This window comes from Crotalus tigris, unplaced genomic scaffold (genome assembly GCF_016545835.1).
Source record: "Crotalus tigris isolate CLP2741 ecotype Arizona unplaced genomic scaffold, ASM1654583v1 scf7180000024391.5723578, whole genome shotgun sequence".
NCBI lineage: Eukaryota > Metazoa > Chordata > Lepidosauria > Squamata > Viperidae > Crotalus > Crotalus tigris.
The window spans coordinates 910,564-931,495 of NW_024100561.1; the positions used below are offsets into that span (position 1 = coordinate 910,564).

At 37.6% G+C, this 20,932-nt stretch overlaps 1 protein-coding gene across 2 annotated transcripts in view; it reads right to left on the minus strand.

Annotated features, from left to right (window-relative positions):
• MARCHF6 (membrane associated ring-CH-type finger 6) overlaps positions 1-12,227 on the minus strand; it is a 74,728-nt gene extending 62,501 nt beyond the window's left edge. For both annotated transcript variants that reach the window (XM_039329231.1, XM_039329230.1), the window contains exon 1: positions 12,076-12,227. In XM_039329231.1, the coding sequence (XP_039185165.1) occupies positions 12,076-12,094 (19 nt within the window). In that variant the 5' untranslated portion in view covers positions 12,095-12,227. The remainder of the gene's footprint in view (positions 1-12,075) is intronic.
• Positions 12,228-20,932: the final 8,705 nt, after the last annotated feature.

Consider the following 20,932-nt stretch of genomic DNA (forward strand, 5'->3'; position numbering starts at 1 on the left):
AGAAAACGGTAAGTGAGCACCTGTCCAGCCTAGATGAGTTCAAATCGCCAGGACCAGATGGATTATACCCCAAGGTTCTCAAGGAACTGGCAGATGTGATCTCAGAACCATTGAACTATATTTTTGAAAGATCCTGGAGCACTGAGAACTGGAAAAGAGCTGATGTAGTTCCCATGGATCCAGGAAATTACAGACCTATCAGCCTGACCTCAATACCTGGGAAGATTCTGGAAAAGATAATCAAACAACAAATCAGCGAACACCTAGAGGCAAACAAAGTCATTACTAAAAGCCAACATGGGTTTGTCAAAAACAGATCATGCCAGACAAACCTTATTGCATTCTTTGACCAAGTGACAAAATTAGTGGATCAGAGGAATGCTGTGGATATAATTTACTTGGACTTCAGTAAGGCATTTGATAAAGTAGATCACAACCTACTACTCAATAAGATAGAAAAATATGGGTTAGACAGCATCACCATCAGATGGATTCGTAGCTGGCTGACCGGCCGTACTCAGCATGTGGTCCTCAATGGATCTGCATCTACATCAGTGGTTCTCAACCTGTGGGTCGGGACCCCAAACAAGGCTGTCTGCCATTTTTTCCCCCTTTTCTTTGTCCACGCCCCTGGCACCCAGTGATGTATAAGTGGTTGGGGGTCACCACAACATGGGGAACTCTATTATGGGGTCGCGGCATTAGAAAGGTTGAGAACCACTGATCTACATGGAGGGAAGTGTGTAGTGAAAAAAGTAAGATTCTACATTTAGACAAGAAAAACCAAATGTATAGGTATAGTATAGGGGGTACCTTGCTCAATAGTAGTAACTGTGAGAGGGATCTCGGAGTCCTAGTGGACAACTACTTAAATATGAGCCAGCAGTGTGCTGCAGCTGCCAAAAAAGCCAACACAGTGCTGGGCTGCATTAACAGAGGGATAGAATCAAGATCAAGTGAAGTATTAATACCACTTTACAATGCCTTAGTAAGGCCACACTTGGAATACTGCATCCAGTTTTGGTCACCACGATGTAAAAAAAGATGTTGAGACTCTAGAAAGAGTACAGAGAAGAGCAACAAAGATGATTAGGGGACTGGAGGCTAAAACATATAAGGAAGGTTGCTGGAATTGGGTATGTCTAGTTTAATGAAGAGAAGGATGAGGGGGGACATGATAGCAGTGTTCCAATATCTCATGGGCTGCCACAAAGAAGAGGGAGTCAAGCTATTTTCCAAGGCGCCTGAAGGCAGGACAAGAAGCAATGGATGGAAACTAATCAAGGAGAGAAGCAACCTAGAACTAAGGAGAAACTTCCTGACAGTTAGAACAATTAATCAGTGGAACAACCTGCCTCCAGAAGCGGTGAATGCTCCAACACTGGAAGTTTTTAAGAAGAGACTGGACAGCCATTTGTCTGAAATGGTGTAGGGTTCCTGCCTGAGCAGGGGGTTGGACTCAGATGACCTCCAAGGTCCCTTCCAACTTTATTATTATTATTATTATTATTATTATTATTATTATTATTATGATGATGATGATGGATCATCGCACAGTCAGCCAGATGTTCAGACTGGATTTGGCATTTTGTCTACCTATCGAGTCCTTACCCAGGACCTGGGATAGGCAGATGTGGATGTTTGATGGTATTACAGGTATCATCGCAGGATGGAAGCAGTTCCTAGAAAGGCCGCCTTTTGCAATTGACTAATAGCGAATTTGTCAATGCCAATGGTGTTCAAGTGGTGCTCCAGTTGTTTTGGGATTGCACCCAAGGAGCCTATGACTATTGTACTACCCTTGCTTGCTTTTGCCACAGTCTTTCTATTTCTATTTGTAGGTCTTTGTATTTTGTTATCTTCTCCAGTTCTTTCTCGTCTATTCTGCTGTCTCCAGGCACTGCCACATCCACTATCCAGTGGATAATATTAATATTATATAATAATATTATTATATAATTAATAATATATTATTATATATAATATATTATATTATAATAATAATATGTTGTTGTTGTTGTTGTTATTATTATTTTGTGGTCACTTGGTGAGTGAAGCAGGTGGGAGTCGAGAGATTCCATCTATGCTTACAATTTGACTGTAGCCTAACATGACACAAAGCTTGGCTAAGCCTCATTTCTTAATCACTTTTGAAATTACTTATTTTTACTGCATTTCAAGTAATAGTAGTAGTAAAAAAAACTTTGAAATGACATGTTTGATGGCATTCACTGGGTGAGTTTCCTTCAATCAGTAATGAAAGAAATGTTAAGTGTGACTTTAAGGATTTAGCAATTTCTGGGACTAAATGGCAAACAGGATTAAAGTTTTGTTTTTTGGAAAGTTATAAATGGACTAACGACCTAGCTCAATGCTTCCCAAACCCGGATAACGTATCCAAAATTGTGTAAAAGTAGGTAACACTGGGTAATGGGTAACAAAACCCATTACGCAATCACAACTGGGACATTTAAATTGATTTACAGTGTTTCATCTACACTGGGTAAAAAGGCCTTTATGAGAAGCAGTTTTGGGTAATGAAGGAAAAGGTTTGGGAAGCATTGATCTAGACCAGAGGTCCCCAACCTTTTGGGCACCCGGGACCGGTTCCATAGAGAAAGGTTTTTCCACTGACTGGAGAGTGCGTGGTTTTGTGTGCTGCCTGCATCCTGCAAAGGGGCTTCACTTGTTTGTGCGGACCAGTTGCTGGCATGCCGCGGCCCGGTACTGGTCCACGGACCGGGGGTTGGGGACCCCTGGTCTAGACTCTAGATGGACTTGAAATGGGATTTTGAAATAAATTGAACGAATCCTTCCCATTGAAAAATAGCTTGTGTTTTGTATTCTGGGGGATACTAAAAGGAGCTAAAAGGAAGTAAAGATTACAATTAGAGGACTATTTGACGTTAATACAGAATTTTAAGGTTCAAAAAATAAATAAGAAGTTTCCTGCCACTTTCAGCAAAATAACAGCCATACTAACAGTAAAATACTTGCTAGGATTAAGTGAAAGTTTAGATCTCCAAAAAGATCATGTCCATAAAAGCCTGCCATAAAGGTTGTTGATTCCTGCTTATCTTGATGTTGGCTGGCTGAAAAAGGGTCATCCCAAAATCCAAACAGGATTTTCAACTATGAAGCAATTACAGGCCCAGAGGAGAGAGGCAGCAGGATAAAATAAAGAGCATGGGGTGCCTCAGGAATCTGGACTCCAGAGGAGGAAGCCTTGGGAGTCCCTGTGCAGGCCAAACATCTCCCACTCAGGGACTGAAAAACCTGCTTGGATATCAGCAGGAAGGATTTTCAGCTCCTGAGCAAAGACATACCGTACTTCCTCCCAGGGTCTCCCCACTCCAAGGCACCCTGCTCTCCTTTCCTGGGATTGTCTGCTTAACAACCCACAAGATCACTTAACAACTGCAAGGCAGTGGGGAACTGATAGAATATTCACTCCCCTCTATGAGATGTCCAACTTTTTAAATCTTTGGCTATGTTGTAAGTTGGGATCCTTGGTAACAATACAATTGGACTAAGTGGTAAGTTGGGGTTGTGTATTTTGGGGTGGGAGGGTGAATCCACTGCTTTTCATAAAACGTTAAGAATTTCGTGTTTTCACCGTCTTGCTGCATGGATGACTGCGTAGTAGAAATATTCATTCCTTAATATTAATACGTATCTAGATGAAATGAAGTATTTGACTTGGCCTAGTACTATAGGTCTAGCACCCCAGGCAAGTGCCAGTCTGGTTCCCAGCTCAGAAACACTTGGATGACCCTGCTGTAAACTACATAATTAAATAGGGTAAAACCAATATATCATTTTAGTGCTTTATACAATACTCTACATAATAGAATAGCAACAACAATAAAAACACTACAAATTAATTTGCCATTACTAATGTATAGGTTCTGTAGGCTACAAATGCAAACTTTGCAACAGCTTTTGTTATTTTAGTGTCTTTATCTGCCAGAAAATCTTCTACACAAAATAGCCAAATCAGAAGTGGTAAGCTATGTATGCATATCTCTATACAATTTTAATAGAGTACTACTTGTTAAACTGTTTAACCAATTGCACCTTTTCCCAATCTCAAATGACATTACCCCCACAAAAACAAAAACAAATGCAGATTGTTGTTTCACACATGTATCTTGGCAGCAGGAATCCCAAATTGAATCCTCAACTCACAAACCAACAATTAAAACTGCTTCATTATCCCAGATGTGGTCAAATTACCCACTTGGGGTAACTGCACACAGTTTAAGAACCACTGCAGTAAAGTAATACAGGGCCCAGTGAGCCAATATTCCCAGACTGGTAAGGGCAGGTCCTTTCTGCACAGGGAATTTTCTGAAACTTGCTCTCCAGTAGAGCTGATGGCAAGATGTCAAAACTCAATAGTGCAAAGGGCTATGGAATTTGTGAACTGTATATACACTATATGTAGGTTGGGGGACTTCTTAAACAATAGTTATTGCTATATATGCAAATAATTTATTTAGGCTATCACTCTCTCTATAGTTTTAGGAAGAAGACTCACTGAATAAAAAAGACCTCAAAATTAAGTAAATATATATACCTAATATATTAGAAAGGAGATCATTTTATAAAGAAAACATTGAAAATCTGGCTGCCCAATAGTCAAGCTAGATAAACATTACTTTTATTTTAGAAAATGTGTGTATAATTCTGTAAATGAATATTATTACTAGAGACAAACATCTCTTAACTTTCAAAATAGAATCATGCTACCAAAATTTTCAGATAGCAGATTCCGAACTATCTGTTGGTTTGTGTTAAGCAGCGTTATAGTTTATGTTTCTTAAAAATAACCAGCAATTATATCTGAGCAAAATTGATTTCATTTTACAGAATGATAGTAAATAAGTACACATAGTAAATAAGGCTGAATCATTTTGATGGAATGTCTTTAATGTCACAGCTTGCAATTTTTTAAAGTTACAGTTAAACACGAGATAAATATTTAACATACCATTTACCTCTTAATTTTTGTCCTACTTTTTAAGCATAGCTGGTCTAATTAAAGCATTAAAATGGCAAAACAATATAGGATAGATCCGTGGTGGCAAACCTGTGGCACATAGAGCCCTTTCTGTGGGCACGTGTGTTGTCATCCCAGTCCTAGACCTTTAGCTGGGTTTTATAAAACCTTTTCGCTGTAGGCCTCTGCCGCCGTGTGCAACAAAAAAAGAAGGTTCAATCAGTCAATCAATTTCAACTTCTCGCAGGAAAAAAAAAGATCTCGCAAAGTTGGAATTGATTGAATTTTTTAATCCCACCCAGTCTACTGTTACCACCACAGCCACGCCCACCCAATGGGCCACGCTCATCCAATTGGCCACACCCACCCGGCACCTGACGATGTTTAAGTGGGTTTTGGGTTGCAATTTGGGCACTTGGTCTCTAAAAGGTTCGCCATCACTGAGATAAGATTATTCAAATATTTTTTTAAAAAATATAAAATAATGAAGCAAATAGAAATGTATTAGCAATAACCAATCAACTGGAAACTAGATGAACAGCCATGTGGTAGCTACTCCAAATCATGAAAGATGCTAAAAATGAAAAGCCTATTTCTAAGCACCCACCTAATTTCTAATGGGAGGATTATATCCAGAAAAGGACCCATCATGCTTACTGTAATGCAAAGGCAAGTGGTGACAAGGTGAGCTTACCAATGGTTCCCTATCACAAATGCTTGTTCCAAGCATTTAGAATTTTAGTTAAAAACAGTATTTCAAATTGTACAGGTAGTCCTCGACTTACAATATTTCATTTAGTGACCATTTGAAGTTATGAGAGCACTGAAAAAATGACTTATGACCATTTTTCACACTTATGACCGTTGTAACATCACCATGGTCAGACACTTGAAAACTAACTCATATTTATGACAGTTGCAGTGTCCTGGGGTCATGTGATCACCTTTTGCAATCTTCTGCCAAGCAAAGTCAATAGGGAAGGCCAGACTGACTTAACAACTATGTTACTAAACAACTGCAGTGATTCACTTAACAACTGTGGCAAGAAATGTCATAAAATGGGGGCAAAACTCACTTAACAAATCTTTCACTTAGCAACAGAAATGTTGGGCTCAATTGTGGTCATAATTCAAGGACTAGCTGTATCCAGTAAATAATCTAAATACCATGAATTCCACATCAAAAGAAGAGACTTCTGTGAGACAAGCAGTGAAGTCATCAAGTTTTTGACATCTTGCTAAGTACTGGGGTACTTGAATACTGTCATATCCTAAAAGTGGTACAATCTGTGAAAAGGTTGAAAAACATTGTTCTAAATGACCTAACACAGCAGTAAAAGAAAGTAAATACCCCTGGACAGCAATATCCTCACATCATATTTTGGAACAATCCAGTGGCATTGCTTCTAGGATTTGCAAATTTCAGGCTAGATAGGTAATAAAAAATCCCATGTTTAATATTAAAAACTGGTAAGGCATAGAAATTAAGCAGGTGTATTTTCCCTTCTTCCTTCCTATATAAGTAAATCTTCCACTAGGACAGGGGTCCCCAACCCCCAGTCCATGGACCAGTACTAGGCCACAGCATGCCAGCAACTGGGCCGCACAAACAAGCAAAGCCCCATCCGCAAGATGCAGGCCACACACAAAACCACACACCCTCCGGTCCGTGGAAAAACCTCTTTCCACGGAACTGGTCCCTGGTCCGAAAAGATTGGAGAACTGCACTAGGATGAGCAAGTTCCCAAAGAATACACTGAAAGTGACAGCAATAATTAAGAATAAAATAACTTTTGTTTTAATGATCCTATTTTGTAGGATAGGTTTAAATACAGTTTTCCCAAAATAAGACTTCTTATATAAAGTTGAATAAGTGTGTGGCAGGAGAAAAGAACATGTACAGTGAGAGAAACAATTATTTGATCCCCTGCTGATTTTGTACGTTTGCTCACTGACAAAGAAATGATCAGTCTATAATTGTAATGGTAACTTTATTTTAATAGTGAGAGACAGAATAACAACAATAAAAAACAGAAAAATGCATTTCAAAAAAGTTATAAATTTGAATTGCATTTTAATGAGTGAAATAAGTAAACATGACTTAGTACTTGGTGGCAAAACCCTTGTTGGCAATCACAGAAGTCAGATGTTTCTTGTAGTTGGCCACCAGATTTGCACATATCTCAGGAGGGATTTTGTCCCACTCCTCTTTGCAGATCCTCTCCAAGTCATTAAGATTTCGAGGCTGACATTTGGCAGCTCGAACCTTCAGTTCCCTTCACAGATTTTCTATGGGATTAAGTTCTGGAGACTGGCTAGGCTACTCCAGAACCTTAATGTGCTTCTTTTTGAGCTACTCGTTTGTTGCCTTGGCTTTGTGTTTTGGGTCATTGCCATGCTGGAATATCCATCCACGACCTATTTTCAATGCCCTGGCTGAAGGAAGGAGGCTCTCACCCAAGATTTGATAATACATAGCCCCATCCATCGTCCCTTTGATGTGAAGTTGTCTTGTCCCCTTAGCAGAAAAACACCCCCAAAGCCTGTTTCCATCTCCATGTCTGATGGTGGGGATGGTGTTCTTCAGGTCATAGGCAGCATTCCTCCTCCTCCAAACGCAGCGAGTTGAGTTGATGCCAAAGAGCTCGATTTTGGTCTCATCTAACCACACTTTCCCCCAGTACTCCTATGAATCATTTAGATGTTCACTGGCAAACTTCAGGCGGGCCTGTACTGTACATGTTCTTTCTTGAGCAGGGGGACCTTGCAGGTACTGCAGGATTTCAGTCCTTCACGGCGTAGTATGTTACCAATTGTTTTCTTGGTGACTATGGTCCCAGTTGCCTTGAGATCATTGACAAGATCCTCCCGTGCAGTTCTGGGCTGATTCCTCACTGTTCTCATGATCATTGAAACTCCACGAGGTGAGATCTTGCATGAAGCCCCAGAGCCAAGGAGATTGAGTTATTTTGTGTTTCTTCCATTTGCGAATAATTGCATCAACTGTTGTCACCTTTTCACCAAGCTGCTTGTAGATAGTCTTGTAACCCATTCTAGCGTTGTGTAGGTCTACAATCTTGTCCCTGACATCCTGGGACAGCTCTTTGGTCTTGGCCATGATGGAGAGTTTGGAATCTGATTGATTGCTTCTGTGGACAGGAGTCTTTTATACAGGTAACAAGCTGAAATTAGGAGCACTCCCTTTAAGAGAGTGCTACTAATCTCAGCTTGTTACCTGTATAAAAGACACCTGGGAGCCAGAAATCTTGCTGATTGATAGCGGATCAAATACTTATTTCACTCAAATCAAATCAATGCAAATCAATGTATAACTTTTTTGAATTGTTTTTTTTCTGGATTTTTTTTTTTTTGTTGTTGTTATTCTGTCTCTCACTGTTAAAATAAAGCTACCATTACAATTACATGATCATTTCTTCGTGAGTGGGCAAACGTACAAAACCAGCAGAGGATCAAATAATTTTTCTCTCACTGTAGATAGTTGTGTTTCAAATTGAATAAATTAACTGTCTAAAGCAGACCATCGTACTTAAATATGCAGGGAATTTAGTAAATTTGTACCTTCAAGGATGTTCTAATATTATCTCATAATACTTGCCAAAAAAAGAAATATAATATTAGAAGGCTTTTTACACTTGAGTGTATTGGTTTAAAATAATGTTGGGAGCTTACCTTGAAGCTAAGGTGTATTTTTTTCAGAACTCACTTATACTGTAAATATTATCTATAGGGATATTTTGGAGATTAAGTAGTAGAAGTAATAGAATAAGGATTTTTTTAAGGAGCAATAAATTGTGATCCAAATCAAGTCATGGTTGAACATAAAGAATGTGGCTTGCAGTTTCCAGGAACATGAGAAAATAACTGATGCTCTTTCCTAATGATTTAATGTTCTCTAATGTCCAAACATTCAAACACTCTTTAAAATTACAAGATAATATCTGTATTAATTTTAAGCTAGAATCAACAAATTATGTAAAAAGATAAGTAAAAAGAAAAAAACATTCAGACTTGCAGAAGTTTTTGCCTCATTTCATTGCAGCAACACAAAATTTAGGTACCATATACAGTAGTGGCCAAAATTGTGAAAACCTTTTGGGAAGAGTGTGTTTTTGAGGTTTGAGGGCTAATAACACCATTTTTTTGGAGTAGTACCATAAAATTATATATCAATGGAAAGATAATTTAATCAAGAATGTAATGCAACATAGTTTGTTCAATTATCTGTACTGTATTCTATGAAGTTATAGCCAAATAACCAGAAAAAGGAAGCACAACTTGCTTAGGTTGATATCAGGTAGCTTTCCTTCATCTGATTGTAGCCAATGAGCGTTTAGAGAGCCAATCAGGTGTCATCTTGTTTTGGCAATGAGCCAATCAGATCACAGTAGGATTCAGTTATTGATGTCATGTATTGAAGCTGAGAGGAGGACATTTGTCAGTGTGTTATGTGATCGCTATCAAGTTGGTTGGGGTTTTTTTTCTTTCATTTAGTGAGTTTCTTTTTTTCTTTCATTTAATGAGTAAAACATAGTAAAATTAAAGTAATGGTGCAAAGAGTTGACTGGTTGCCCAGAAAGCGATGTAAAATAGTATTATTAAGTGAACAATGCTACAATTATAAAGAAATTAGAAGAAAAACTGGTGGAAACTTAACCAAAGGTGGCATTTCTACTGTACACTTTTCCCAAAAGGTTTCCACAATTTTGGCCACTACTGTAGGTGGTAATTTCATATCTGAGAGGAAAATCATAAAAATTGCCTGTTCTTCCAGGGTGTTGACACAGCAAGGGTAAACTATTCCAAATAATGCTGTAAAATGTACAGTTCAGTAGCACATATTATTCCTATTTATATTTCCATGCATCCCTATAGGAAGGTGTTCAACTAATGAGGTTTTACAAACATGTATTAGGAAGCAAGTTGTGCCTAGCCTGAAAAACAATTTTCTCAACCTGGGAAAGTTCAGAATATTTAAATATTTTGCAGGTTCCCAAGTACTCTTTAGAATCCAAGTTTAATTGTTCTGTAACAACAGCTTCAGTCTCAGGCTCTATATCATTTAATCTTTAAGAGGATAATTCTTTAGCTAGTACATATCCCAAATCTATTTTAAAATCTGCTGATAACTCACATTATGCTATTTGTTTTTCTTTTTGTTTCTTTCGTTTGTTTTATCTGTTTACTTCTGAAATACATCCATACGAAATACGTCGCTTGATAGCAAGATGGGCAGCATATAAATTGAATAAATAAACAAATAAATAAAATATCCAGATAATTCTTCTAATTATGTTGGTACAGGTCATACAGTAACAGTTTGATAAAAATGTTGTATTTTAAGTTTTTTTTTAACTGGATGTATTTCAGAAGTAAACAGACAAAACAAACGAAAGAAAATATATTTTCTATACCAAGATGGCTAGGCAATGAAGACACTTCTCACTAGCTGTATCCATTATTCCTCTGCATTTTTTCAAGGTGGACTTGTAGTACTTTGCTTTCAAATTCTGATCTCTAATCTCCAAAGATGAAATCAAGTAAATTATAATAGTTATAGAATTCAAACATCTATCTTTTCCCTCAACCTGTAAATCATAAAAATATAATGTACCTAATATTGGATTTGTAGCTCATTCTGAAAATCAATAAAGAACAGTGTAACTTAGACCTAATAAAATAATCGACCCTTCAGTTTACAGCCCGATTCTTCTAGCTGCCACTGCCCCTATTTAGTGGAGGGAGCTACAGACTATGTACTAAACAGAGAATTCCTGCTTCTGGACTTAAATTCAGCTCCAGGGCCAAAAGCATTCTCAATTATGTTATTAAAAACATTTTTTCACTTTTTTTTGTTTTATAGATTTAGGCCTGTGAACAAGGACATTGTTTCTCTCTGCAAATCACCGTAGGGACTTTTTTCAGCTAAAAAAGGGAAATTAATATGCCTTCGATCAACCTCAATAACATTTTCCAGATGTTCTTGAATGTCAGCATCATTTACTAATTCAACTAATTCAAACTAAATAAGTTTAATTTAGAATGACTAAAAGCAATGTAAAGCAAGTTGTACACTGTGTTATAAAATTAATATTAATAAGCACCTTGTTTGCTCTTCTGCCATGGAACCCAAAGCAGCTTCACTTCAGTCTGTTTCTTGCATATTTTAGTATCTGCATGATTTCTCAAAGATTTTTCCGAATGCAAGATTTCTGATGTAAGCTCATGACCCAATATGCACACAATACCTCATTCTTTAAACATGAAGGAGTTTGTGTTGCTTTTTAAAAAAACAACCATGTGCAAATGCTCTTTTGTAATCTGCCCCATTACATTTCCCCCTTTCAGCAGAAAATAATAATGAAAACCCACTTTACAAACTCTTTCAACTGTAGCTGCTTTTAACTGCAGACTATCGTTCCAAATAATTACATAAAGGACACGTGGAAAAAAATGGGTACAGCTGGCTAACTGCAGTCTATCTTTCCAAATAATTATATAAAGGACACGTGGAAAAAAATGGGTACAGCTGGCTTAGTCATCTCTTTTTATTTCTGAATGCCAACTTCCGTTTAACAACCCCTTAGGCACACTTCCCCAAAACACACCAAAACACCTGCATCATGTTATTAAATTCTAAACTCCCCAATCCAGCCCACAACTTTAAATAAGCCGACACAGATCAACGCACCTCCAGATGTGCCATATTTTCAAACAAGGTAACTTCCTTCCCATTCTGACCCAGGAGTCCCTTTAGGAATCCGTACCACAACAAACCTTCCCCCCCCCCCCGTTTGCTGATCAACTTCACACTCCAAACCCTCCAAACTCTCTTGTATCCATTACACAGTGTAGAGCAAACTCACATCTGTAGGCGCCTCAATAGGCCGTGGTAGAGGGGGACGGCCAGGCACGGAGGGGGGGTGTAAAGAGAACAAATATGGTCCCGGAAGACGAATACCTTTCTCCGGCTCCGCAGGACCCCTCTCCCACCCTCGCTCTGGCCCTCACCCTCGCCTTAACCCCGCGAACGCGAGTGGGCTCTAGGACGTTACCTTCCTCGGCGGTCTCCATCTTGTCCGGGTGACGCAGTCCGGTCGCGCAGGCGGGTGAGGTGTGATGCGAAAGTGGGACGGCTTGGAGACGGAGAGCGCACGATAGAGAAGAGGCCGAAAGAAGCGGTACGGAGCAGGCCCAGCTGACTCCGGTAGCCTGGGCCCCTTGCGGCCTTGCCGCGGGCTCCCCCTAGAGGTTTTGAGCCGTCGCTAACTCAACTGCCATCGCCTCGCTGTGAAACGTCACAGAGAAAATTCAGAGCGTGAGGAGCCTACTAAGACTATGCGACGGCAACGCTGTCAGGAAGACAAGCACACGGTGATCCATCTAACGCTTCCTGTACAGGCAGCGTTTATTTAAAGCAGTACATGAACCCCTTACGATGAATGTCTTTTTCATGACACTGCAACATCCGCCGACACATCCACAGACTTTTGACACGTTTTATATATCATACTGGAGGAACGCAGGATCTGCATTTTCCATAAAAGGGGGTGTAACTTATCATTTGCTCGTTTTTCTTTCCTAGGAAAATGTTAGAGATTAGCAGTACTTTTGAGGCTTCACACGTTTTTTGGATGTGCATATTTGCAATTTTAAGAAAGAGTGGATTCTTATAAATTGGCTGCTGAGGTTGGGGGGGAACTTGGACAAATTGCCTGTCATTGAGGGTCTAAACAGTTAGGAGGCACCTGTTACCCAGCTAGATTTTCCCTTCCTAGCATGATGCTCCATAGTGACTTATCTTTGTTTTCCAGATAAGTAAACATGCAGACAAACAAAGCATGGAGCCTGCCCTTCATTTATACTGTCTAATGTAGCTCTTGGAGCTATTTGCAGTTCAGAGAGATTTTTGGAAAAATCTTTAAAAGATAAAGCATGAAATAAATTAAGGAGCATGGCAAATTCTAAAAACTATACAGCACCAGGCAAAACACTATTCTCTATCTAATGTACTCAATTTGCAAGTCAGGAGGATCTCCACTACACCCTCTAATAATGTCTCTAAATAGAGACGTGACTCAGCCACTTTTTCCCATCCCACTCCCTTTTCCCCATCTTGTCTCATGAAGAGTGCTTGGCATTTAAGCGCTTACAAGGATTTTATAAAAGTTCATTTGTCTAATTAAAGCATTTCTTCTAAAGCATAAGGATACCCTCCTCCCAGTATGCATGATCAAGTCGGTTATCACTGTATTTTCTAAAAGTGACTGTTACCTTTTATGTATATTTGGTATGTCCAATATATAATGATTTATATTTGTGGTCAAAAGGATTCCTTAAAATGAATAGCCACACATATAGAATATTATTTTGACAGGAATTGCCGATATAGCAGTCCTGTATAATAACTCTCATTCAAAATTTTCATGGACCTTTAATATTTAGAGCATTTTATTATACTCAGAGGAGAGGTTGTCATGTCTCCAGCTTTTCTTCCAATTCAAAATCCATATTTTGTGACATTAGCACTATAGTGATACACAAAAAAGTCAGCTCAACCAATGGCATGCACATTCCCTCTATGTATGTATGTATGTATGTATGTAAGTAATATGTGTATATTACAATCTATTTTTTATTGATTATGTGCTCAGCAGTTAAAGACATTGAGCTTGTCAGTTGGAAAGCTGACAGTCTGGGTTTGAGACCCGAATGCTACGCAACGGGGTGAGCTCCTGTTACTTGCCAGAGTCCTGCCCACGTAGCATTTGAAAGCATGCAAATGCAAGCAGATAAACAGCACTTTGATGGAAAGGTAACAACATTCCATGCACCTTGGCATATAGTCATGCTGGCCACGTGACCATGGAAATGTCTTTGTACAATGCTGACTCCTTTGGTTAAGAAATGAAGATGAGAACCTCCCCCCCCCCCCGAGTCAGACATGACTGGACAGGGGAAACCTTTACCTTTATGTGCCTATTTATATCAGGAAGGCAAAATATTGTTGTCCACAACATTATTGAACTATTATTATTTTTCCATACATTATACATTTGGTTTTAATGATTTGCAGATTTGCAGATGGAAGACATTTATATGCAGTAATGTAGTGAGCATGTCACACTGGGTATACACATACTGTAATATCACACAAAGGAATCAGACAAGTGGAAGATGTAAAATTTCATTATTGATTTCTTTGTTTTTCTTTCATCAAAATAATTTTTGTAGAAATCCAATAAATAAATAAATAAATTTAAAAGACCCAATAAAGAACCCTTACGGTGTTTTCATACAGCGTAGAAATATTTCAACCTTGTAAAATATTAAACTTCGGAAAGTCAGATTTACCAATTACATCTTTAAATGTACTGAAACATCTTCCTACTTGTTTCAGAAAGCCAGACTACTGGAATTCACTATCCTTTCATATTTATTATATTGTAATGATGGTAGTAGCTACACATGGCAAAATCGAAATATCTAAACTTGCCAATCAGCTGTTCCTTTTTGCTTTTTAATCAATGGTCCTCAAATCTTTTCTTTTTTTCTGGTTCTGATTTTTTATTAGTTTATCAAAATATAAAATACAAAGAAAAATGAAAATAGTGGGAAAGTAGGGGAGAAAAAATGGAAGAGAAAAAGTGTAGGATAAAAGAGGGAAAAGAGAGAAAAGCATTGACTTTTAGCTCTTTTTAGCAGAGTAGAATAAGATGCTTAAATCTTTTTTTCACCTCACAATCCTTTTCTATTTTCCTTTTCCTCAGCATTCAGACTTCATTACTACATTGTCTTGAAGCAAAATTAATTATAACACCACTCTGAGCCTGTAATTAAAATTGTAACAGTTGCGATTTGACATCGGGGCGTAACGGGCACAGGAAGACAGGGCTCCGTCTTCCGCGTTCAATTTCGCCCTGCTGGGGACCCTAAAAAGGGTCGAAAGTCGCCCCGAAGAAGCAACAGAGAAGGAGGGCACCCTTGTTGATCACAGGAGGGCGGTGGCCCTTCCGTTTGATCCAAGGAAGCCCTCCAAACTGGCAGGAGAAAGACTGGCTACATTCGTATGACCAGTCAGAAGCTGCTGACAACCAAAGAAAATAAGCATTAACCAGCATCTTTCAAGCTACGTGGATGGAACTGGGTGAGACCCTATCCTCTCTTTATGACTTTAAGACTTTTTCCTTGGAAAACAAACGCCCAGAGCAAAGAATCCTCCCCGATGAGAGAGGGAAGGGAATTTCCACCCCATTCCCTCAGGAAAAGAAAAGCGGCAAATTAATTGCTTGGGGAAAAATAGAGAAAATTACAAGATTAAATTGGAAGCAATACACATATATAACTGTGAAATTTGGGACTAAAAGTGCTTTTGAGATTTAAAAAAAAAGATTTAAAAAGCTTGTAATATAAGTTTGGATGTAAAAAGCTGGAAGACAGCATCAACGAAATCTAGTGGCAAACTACAGCACTACAATTTATTATGCCTAAAGGAAACTTGCCTGGAAGCCCAGACTCAGATAAGACTCTTGTTGTTTTCAGAAACTTTCACTTTTGAAGACTGCAGCTGGGAAAAGGGGGAAAAAAACCTCTTGGGCTGCTTATCTATGTGGCAGAGACAACTATTTTGAAACTGGCCTGCCTGGACTATGAATATAAATATTAACTGACTTTTAGAGCTGTGTTATGGAGCTATTTCCCTAAAAGTCAGTTAATATTTATATTCATAGAAGAAACACGCATTATTGATTGAGATGATGGAATACTTTGGACTATAAAACTTTGATTGATGAACAATTTTTAATTGTTCTTCTCTGGACAGAAAGGATGTGTTTTTCATGGACAGAAAAATTTGAAAAATTCAAACTTTACTAATATTTGCTGAGGGGAGACTTAAGGATGGACTGATAGGCCGGCTGGATAATTAGGAGTTCAAATGACAATCGACTGAAACTTTTTTAATCCCTAAATAGATTGGACTATAAAGACTACATACAAAAACAAAATGGATGTTCCATACTTAGCTTCAAATGGTAAAAAACCATCCCTAACACCTGTCCCCAAAGTCCCCAGCTTGACATACCAACAAGAAAATGTTGATGAATTTTAGAAAGAAATTCTTTCTATGTTAAAATCAATACAAGAAACAATTGCCTTAGCTCATGATGAGACTAAAAATAACACAAAGGAGATAAAAGAACAATTCTTTAATCTAAATCTACAAACTCAGAAAATGACTACAAAGAAGGAACTAGCAACCCAAAAAATAGAAGGAAAATCAGAGGAAGCAAATCCAAAGATGGAGGACCTAAAGAAAGGAACTAACAGACAGATTCAGACAATCGAAGAATTAGAAGACATAGCGATAATATCGGGAATGGAAAAGATATCTTACCTGTCAAGATATCAGAACACACTTGAGGATAAGAAAGAAGAGCGGATTGAATGGAAGATAGAGCTGTTAGGAGAATTGTGGGAAATTGGAGAAGGAGGGAGGCTGTTTAATGAATATCAGTGGGCTGAGCGTCCTTCCAAAAATACTTTAATCAAATTGTCTTTCTTATTCCAAACAATATATACAAAAATAGAGGAAGAATTACTTGATGATTCAAATGCATTGACTTGGAACATTAATTGGCAAAGGAAGAAAGCTAGAGTAAGACTGAAGAAAATAGAGGTTTTGCTCCACTAGATGGGATATTATACTATTAATCAGATGTTTGAACATGGCTGAGAATAGATAAGTATTATTATAACTAGAAAGATAGGATTTATAACTAGAACATTTTATTTTGGTATGAGAAGGGAAATAAGAAAATGCTAAGAGGGTTTGAATAAGGGAAGCTTTTGGTTACCCAAATATAACTTATAACCCAAATATAAGCAATAGATATTTTGAACACTGATGGGAAATTAATTTTTTAAAAAAAAAACGGGAAAAACAGGATATTAATTTAACAAATGGATATTAAGTGCAAATGCAATTAAGATATATTTTGATTAGAAAAGATATTTTAAACCAACATTATTATTATTAGGAAAATGCAACAAAGATGTTGATATTCAATTGTATGTGTGTTAACAACAATAAGAATTTATTTGCCTAATGTGGGAAAATGTGTACTACCGGAAGAAGAGAGGAATCATTGGATGGTGTAATATTGGGCCTAGATTGAAGAAGTTAATATGTGCCACTGAATTACTAATGGACCCATGACAACACTTTGTTTATTAAGTACTTATGATTGTAAAACTAGAAAATTAATAAAATATTTATAAAAAAATTGTAACAGTTGACTATATCAATTTTTCAGAGTTTCAAAATGTTCCTTTTCCTCAAAAGAAATGTAACAATATGGACATTTGATTACTATTAATACAAGTTGAGAATTACATTACACAAAGCTGTACAATTGCATATAATAATTTATATATCAGACCAAATACTGTATATTCTGGCATATAAGACGACTTTTGAGAGTGTTGAAACAGGCACTGAACTCAAGGGTCGGCTTATACGTCGAGTCATCTTATACGCCAGAAATAAGGTAGTTTCTGGCGTATAAGACGACTTTCTAGGCATGCGACTTGGCGTCGATCATCTTATACGCCGTAAATACCGGTAGTTTCTGCTATATAAGACGACTTTCTAGGCATGTGACTCGACGTTGATCGTCTTGCGACTTGGCACCGAACTCGGGGGTCTTATACGCTGGGTCGCCCTATACGCTGGAATATACGGTAGTTCATATAGGTCTGAGCATTTTACATAAGGAAAAGGCAAATGTCTGACTTGAAACATTGTCAAATCTAAATATAAATCCCAGGAAGAGAATATAGATAAGAACATAACAATTGTTGCTTAGATTTTTTAATCTACTAGCCTTCTCTGTTGTTGTTTTTATTTAGCAAATTTTGCATCCTATGAGGAAGACGATGCCAGCACATACTGGCTAACCTCTGTGACTAAATCCAGCACTGTCATAGAACTCACCTGGATAAACAATGACATCAGTAGCTTTTCTAATGAATTGCTTCCAATCATGCCTCTCTGGCCATCTTGGCTATGTAGGATAGCATTATCACAATGAGGACACTTTGGCCTTTTCTATGATAATACTAAGATGTATAACAGACTTTTATATTATAACCATATCTCCTCCACCATATATTAGCATAATGGCTCTAGGATTCAGCCTTTACTGTCCTCTTGGGAAACAGAACAATCTCACAAGACATAAGCAAAATCTAGCTCTAATTTAAAAAAAGGGGGAAATGATTTTTTAAAAATATCTCTTTTAATATTAAATAATGAAAATCCAACATTCACTCAAGTTTGAAACATAGACCTGTTCAGAACACAGGACAGCATCCTACAAGAAAATCATATACCACATCAAAAATACATTGCTCTAAGCAGAATGCAGGTAGCACGATCCCTTCTAGATCTTCAGAACAAATACTGGAGAAATTTCAAATTACAATATATTACAGATCACAATTATATCACAAGGAAATTTTAAGGAAAATCTGTTTTCTTGCACCCGATATAAAAGTCTTTTTTTTTTCTAGCTTGGTGAATGAGTGAGTAAGAAAGGGAAAGGATTTAAAGATAAAGATAAAGGTTTCCCTTGTCCAGTCATGTCCGACTCTACGGGGCGGGGTACTCGTCTCTGTTTCTTAGCTAAGGGAGCCAGCATTATCTGAAGACAATTCCAAGGTCATGTGGCCAGCATGACTATACGGCAAGGCTCACAGAATGCTGTCAGCTTCCCACCAAAGTGATATCTATTTATCTACTTGCATTTGCATACTGAAGCTGGGTCAAGTAACAGGAGCTCATGTCATTGCGCATCATTCAGCTCTTGAGCCCGGGCTTCCAACTTTCCAGTTGACAAGTGCAGCATTTTTAACTGCTGAGTCATTGCAACCCCCTTGAGAAGGATTTAATATCATGCAAGAATAAAAAAGTAGTAATGTAAATTTCATGGTTATAAATATATTAACCTGTTTGTACAGAAATAGAATCCTCTTCAAGCAAAGATCCACTTTCTTTTTTCGAACTGCTTTTCCACTGCTTCAGGAAAAGATCCACTGCTTTTTTCTTTTAACCAATTTTAATCAGAAGCAAATTTATCCAAAGGGTTGGAGGAATATTTATTTGGTACTTTTCCCAGTCAGGATTCGGAATTTTGTTTGAGTTCTGCTCCAGATTTTAAAAGGGCCATTTTTTTTTTTCTTTTAGCAGAGGGAGAGTCTGGAGAATGGAGCTTCTCTGTTAGATGACAAAGGGAATGTCAATTTCATGTGTTTTCTCTGTCTGTCCAGCAGCCTGTGCTATTGTGAGTATCTGGCAAGGAGGCTAGAGACTGACAACAAACCTATTAAAAATCAATATCTTGCCTCTAGATCTAGGGTTTCTGCTTTTGATTTGTAGTGAGCGCTCTTTCTCTATGCATGCGTGCATCTGCATACTTACACATTCTCCAGAACAATCTTCTTTCCAAAAATGCCTTTGAAGCTAGTGTCTCATTAGAGCAGGGGTGTCAAACTGCAGGCCGGATGCGTCATGCACAGGCCAGGGCCACTCCAGCTCCGCAAAGGCAAAAAAGTCACGATACGTTGCGATACGTCACGATACATCACATGACGCGATCAAGTTTGATACCTGTGCACTAGAGGCTTGCAATCTTAATTAAACAGGTCTCTCCCTGCAAAATATTCCAACCCAGACAAAAAGTCTCGTGCAGTTCCTTTCTTACTCTCTTATACCTCCTTCTTGTTGCATTTATTTACTTATAAAATGAATAAGGTTGCCCAACTTATTTATAATTCTAGTTAAATATTATTATTAACAACAATAACAATAATAAATTAATTCAAAATAGAACATACAATAAAAAAATTAACATTGTATAACATATGGGTTATACAATAATCTGATCCCTCTGTCTTTCTGGATCTCTTCCAATTGGTTTTATTTTTCATCTTCTTTGCTGGCCTATAGTAATCGGGCAAAAGCACAGAGTGTGGAAGTTTGGATCAATTCAAACATGGGCTCTATTGAAGAGACCTACTATCCTTTGCCCCTCAATTTAGTCTACTCAATATTGGGCAATGGGAACTCTGATAGCTTTCAGTGCCACATGTATTGGTTGGGTTCACATTACTGCTGTGATGAAGATTGGAAGCCCCTTCTTTAGATGTTTCTTCCCCCCCCCCATTTTTCTCTTTCCCTTTCCTTGCACTTTTTATTCTTTGTTCTATCTCTTTTTCTAAGTTTAATTTGTATTTGCTTTTATTATTGTAATCAAAATTTCCAATTAAAATTTAAAAATAAAAGAAACATTTAAAAATAAAATATTTTCTGGAAAAAAATGAAATTGATATCTCTGATTAGGGGTTCACAATGTAAGAGACCGTGAAGATTTTTCAATTGTAGGCCAGTGTTTCTCAACTCCCAGAATACTCCAGTCAGCACACTATTAAAAAGTGTAAACAAGTTGTTTAAGCCAAACAACTCCTGCTTGTAAACAGTCAATAATTAATAATGTAAACTTTGCTCTGAATAGTGTAAACTTTGCTCACCAGCAGTTACTGGTAAGTACTATAGCAGAACTCACAACTACCACCTAGTGACTATTGTATGTGAAATATACTGTAGATAAAAGTGAGAGAGATGAAAAAATGATTGCTTTACCGATAAGTTATAACATTTGTACGTATTCATTGCATACATTCAATAATGGCATTTGCAGAATTTTTATTTAAAAGGCCATGAACCTTTTTAGTACTTAACTACATTACAGTTTTCATAAGTTGTATATGAATTGTTTCAGTCACTAAATTATCACCTGAGGCTTGTAAATCATGTAAGTCTCATTAACTGGTAAAATCAGATTAACCTCATAG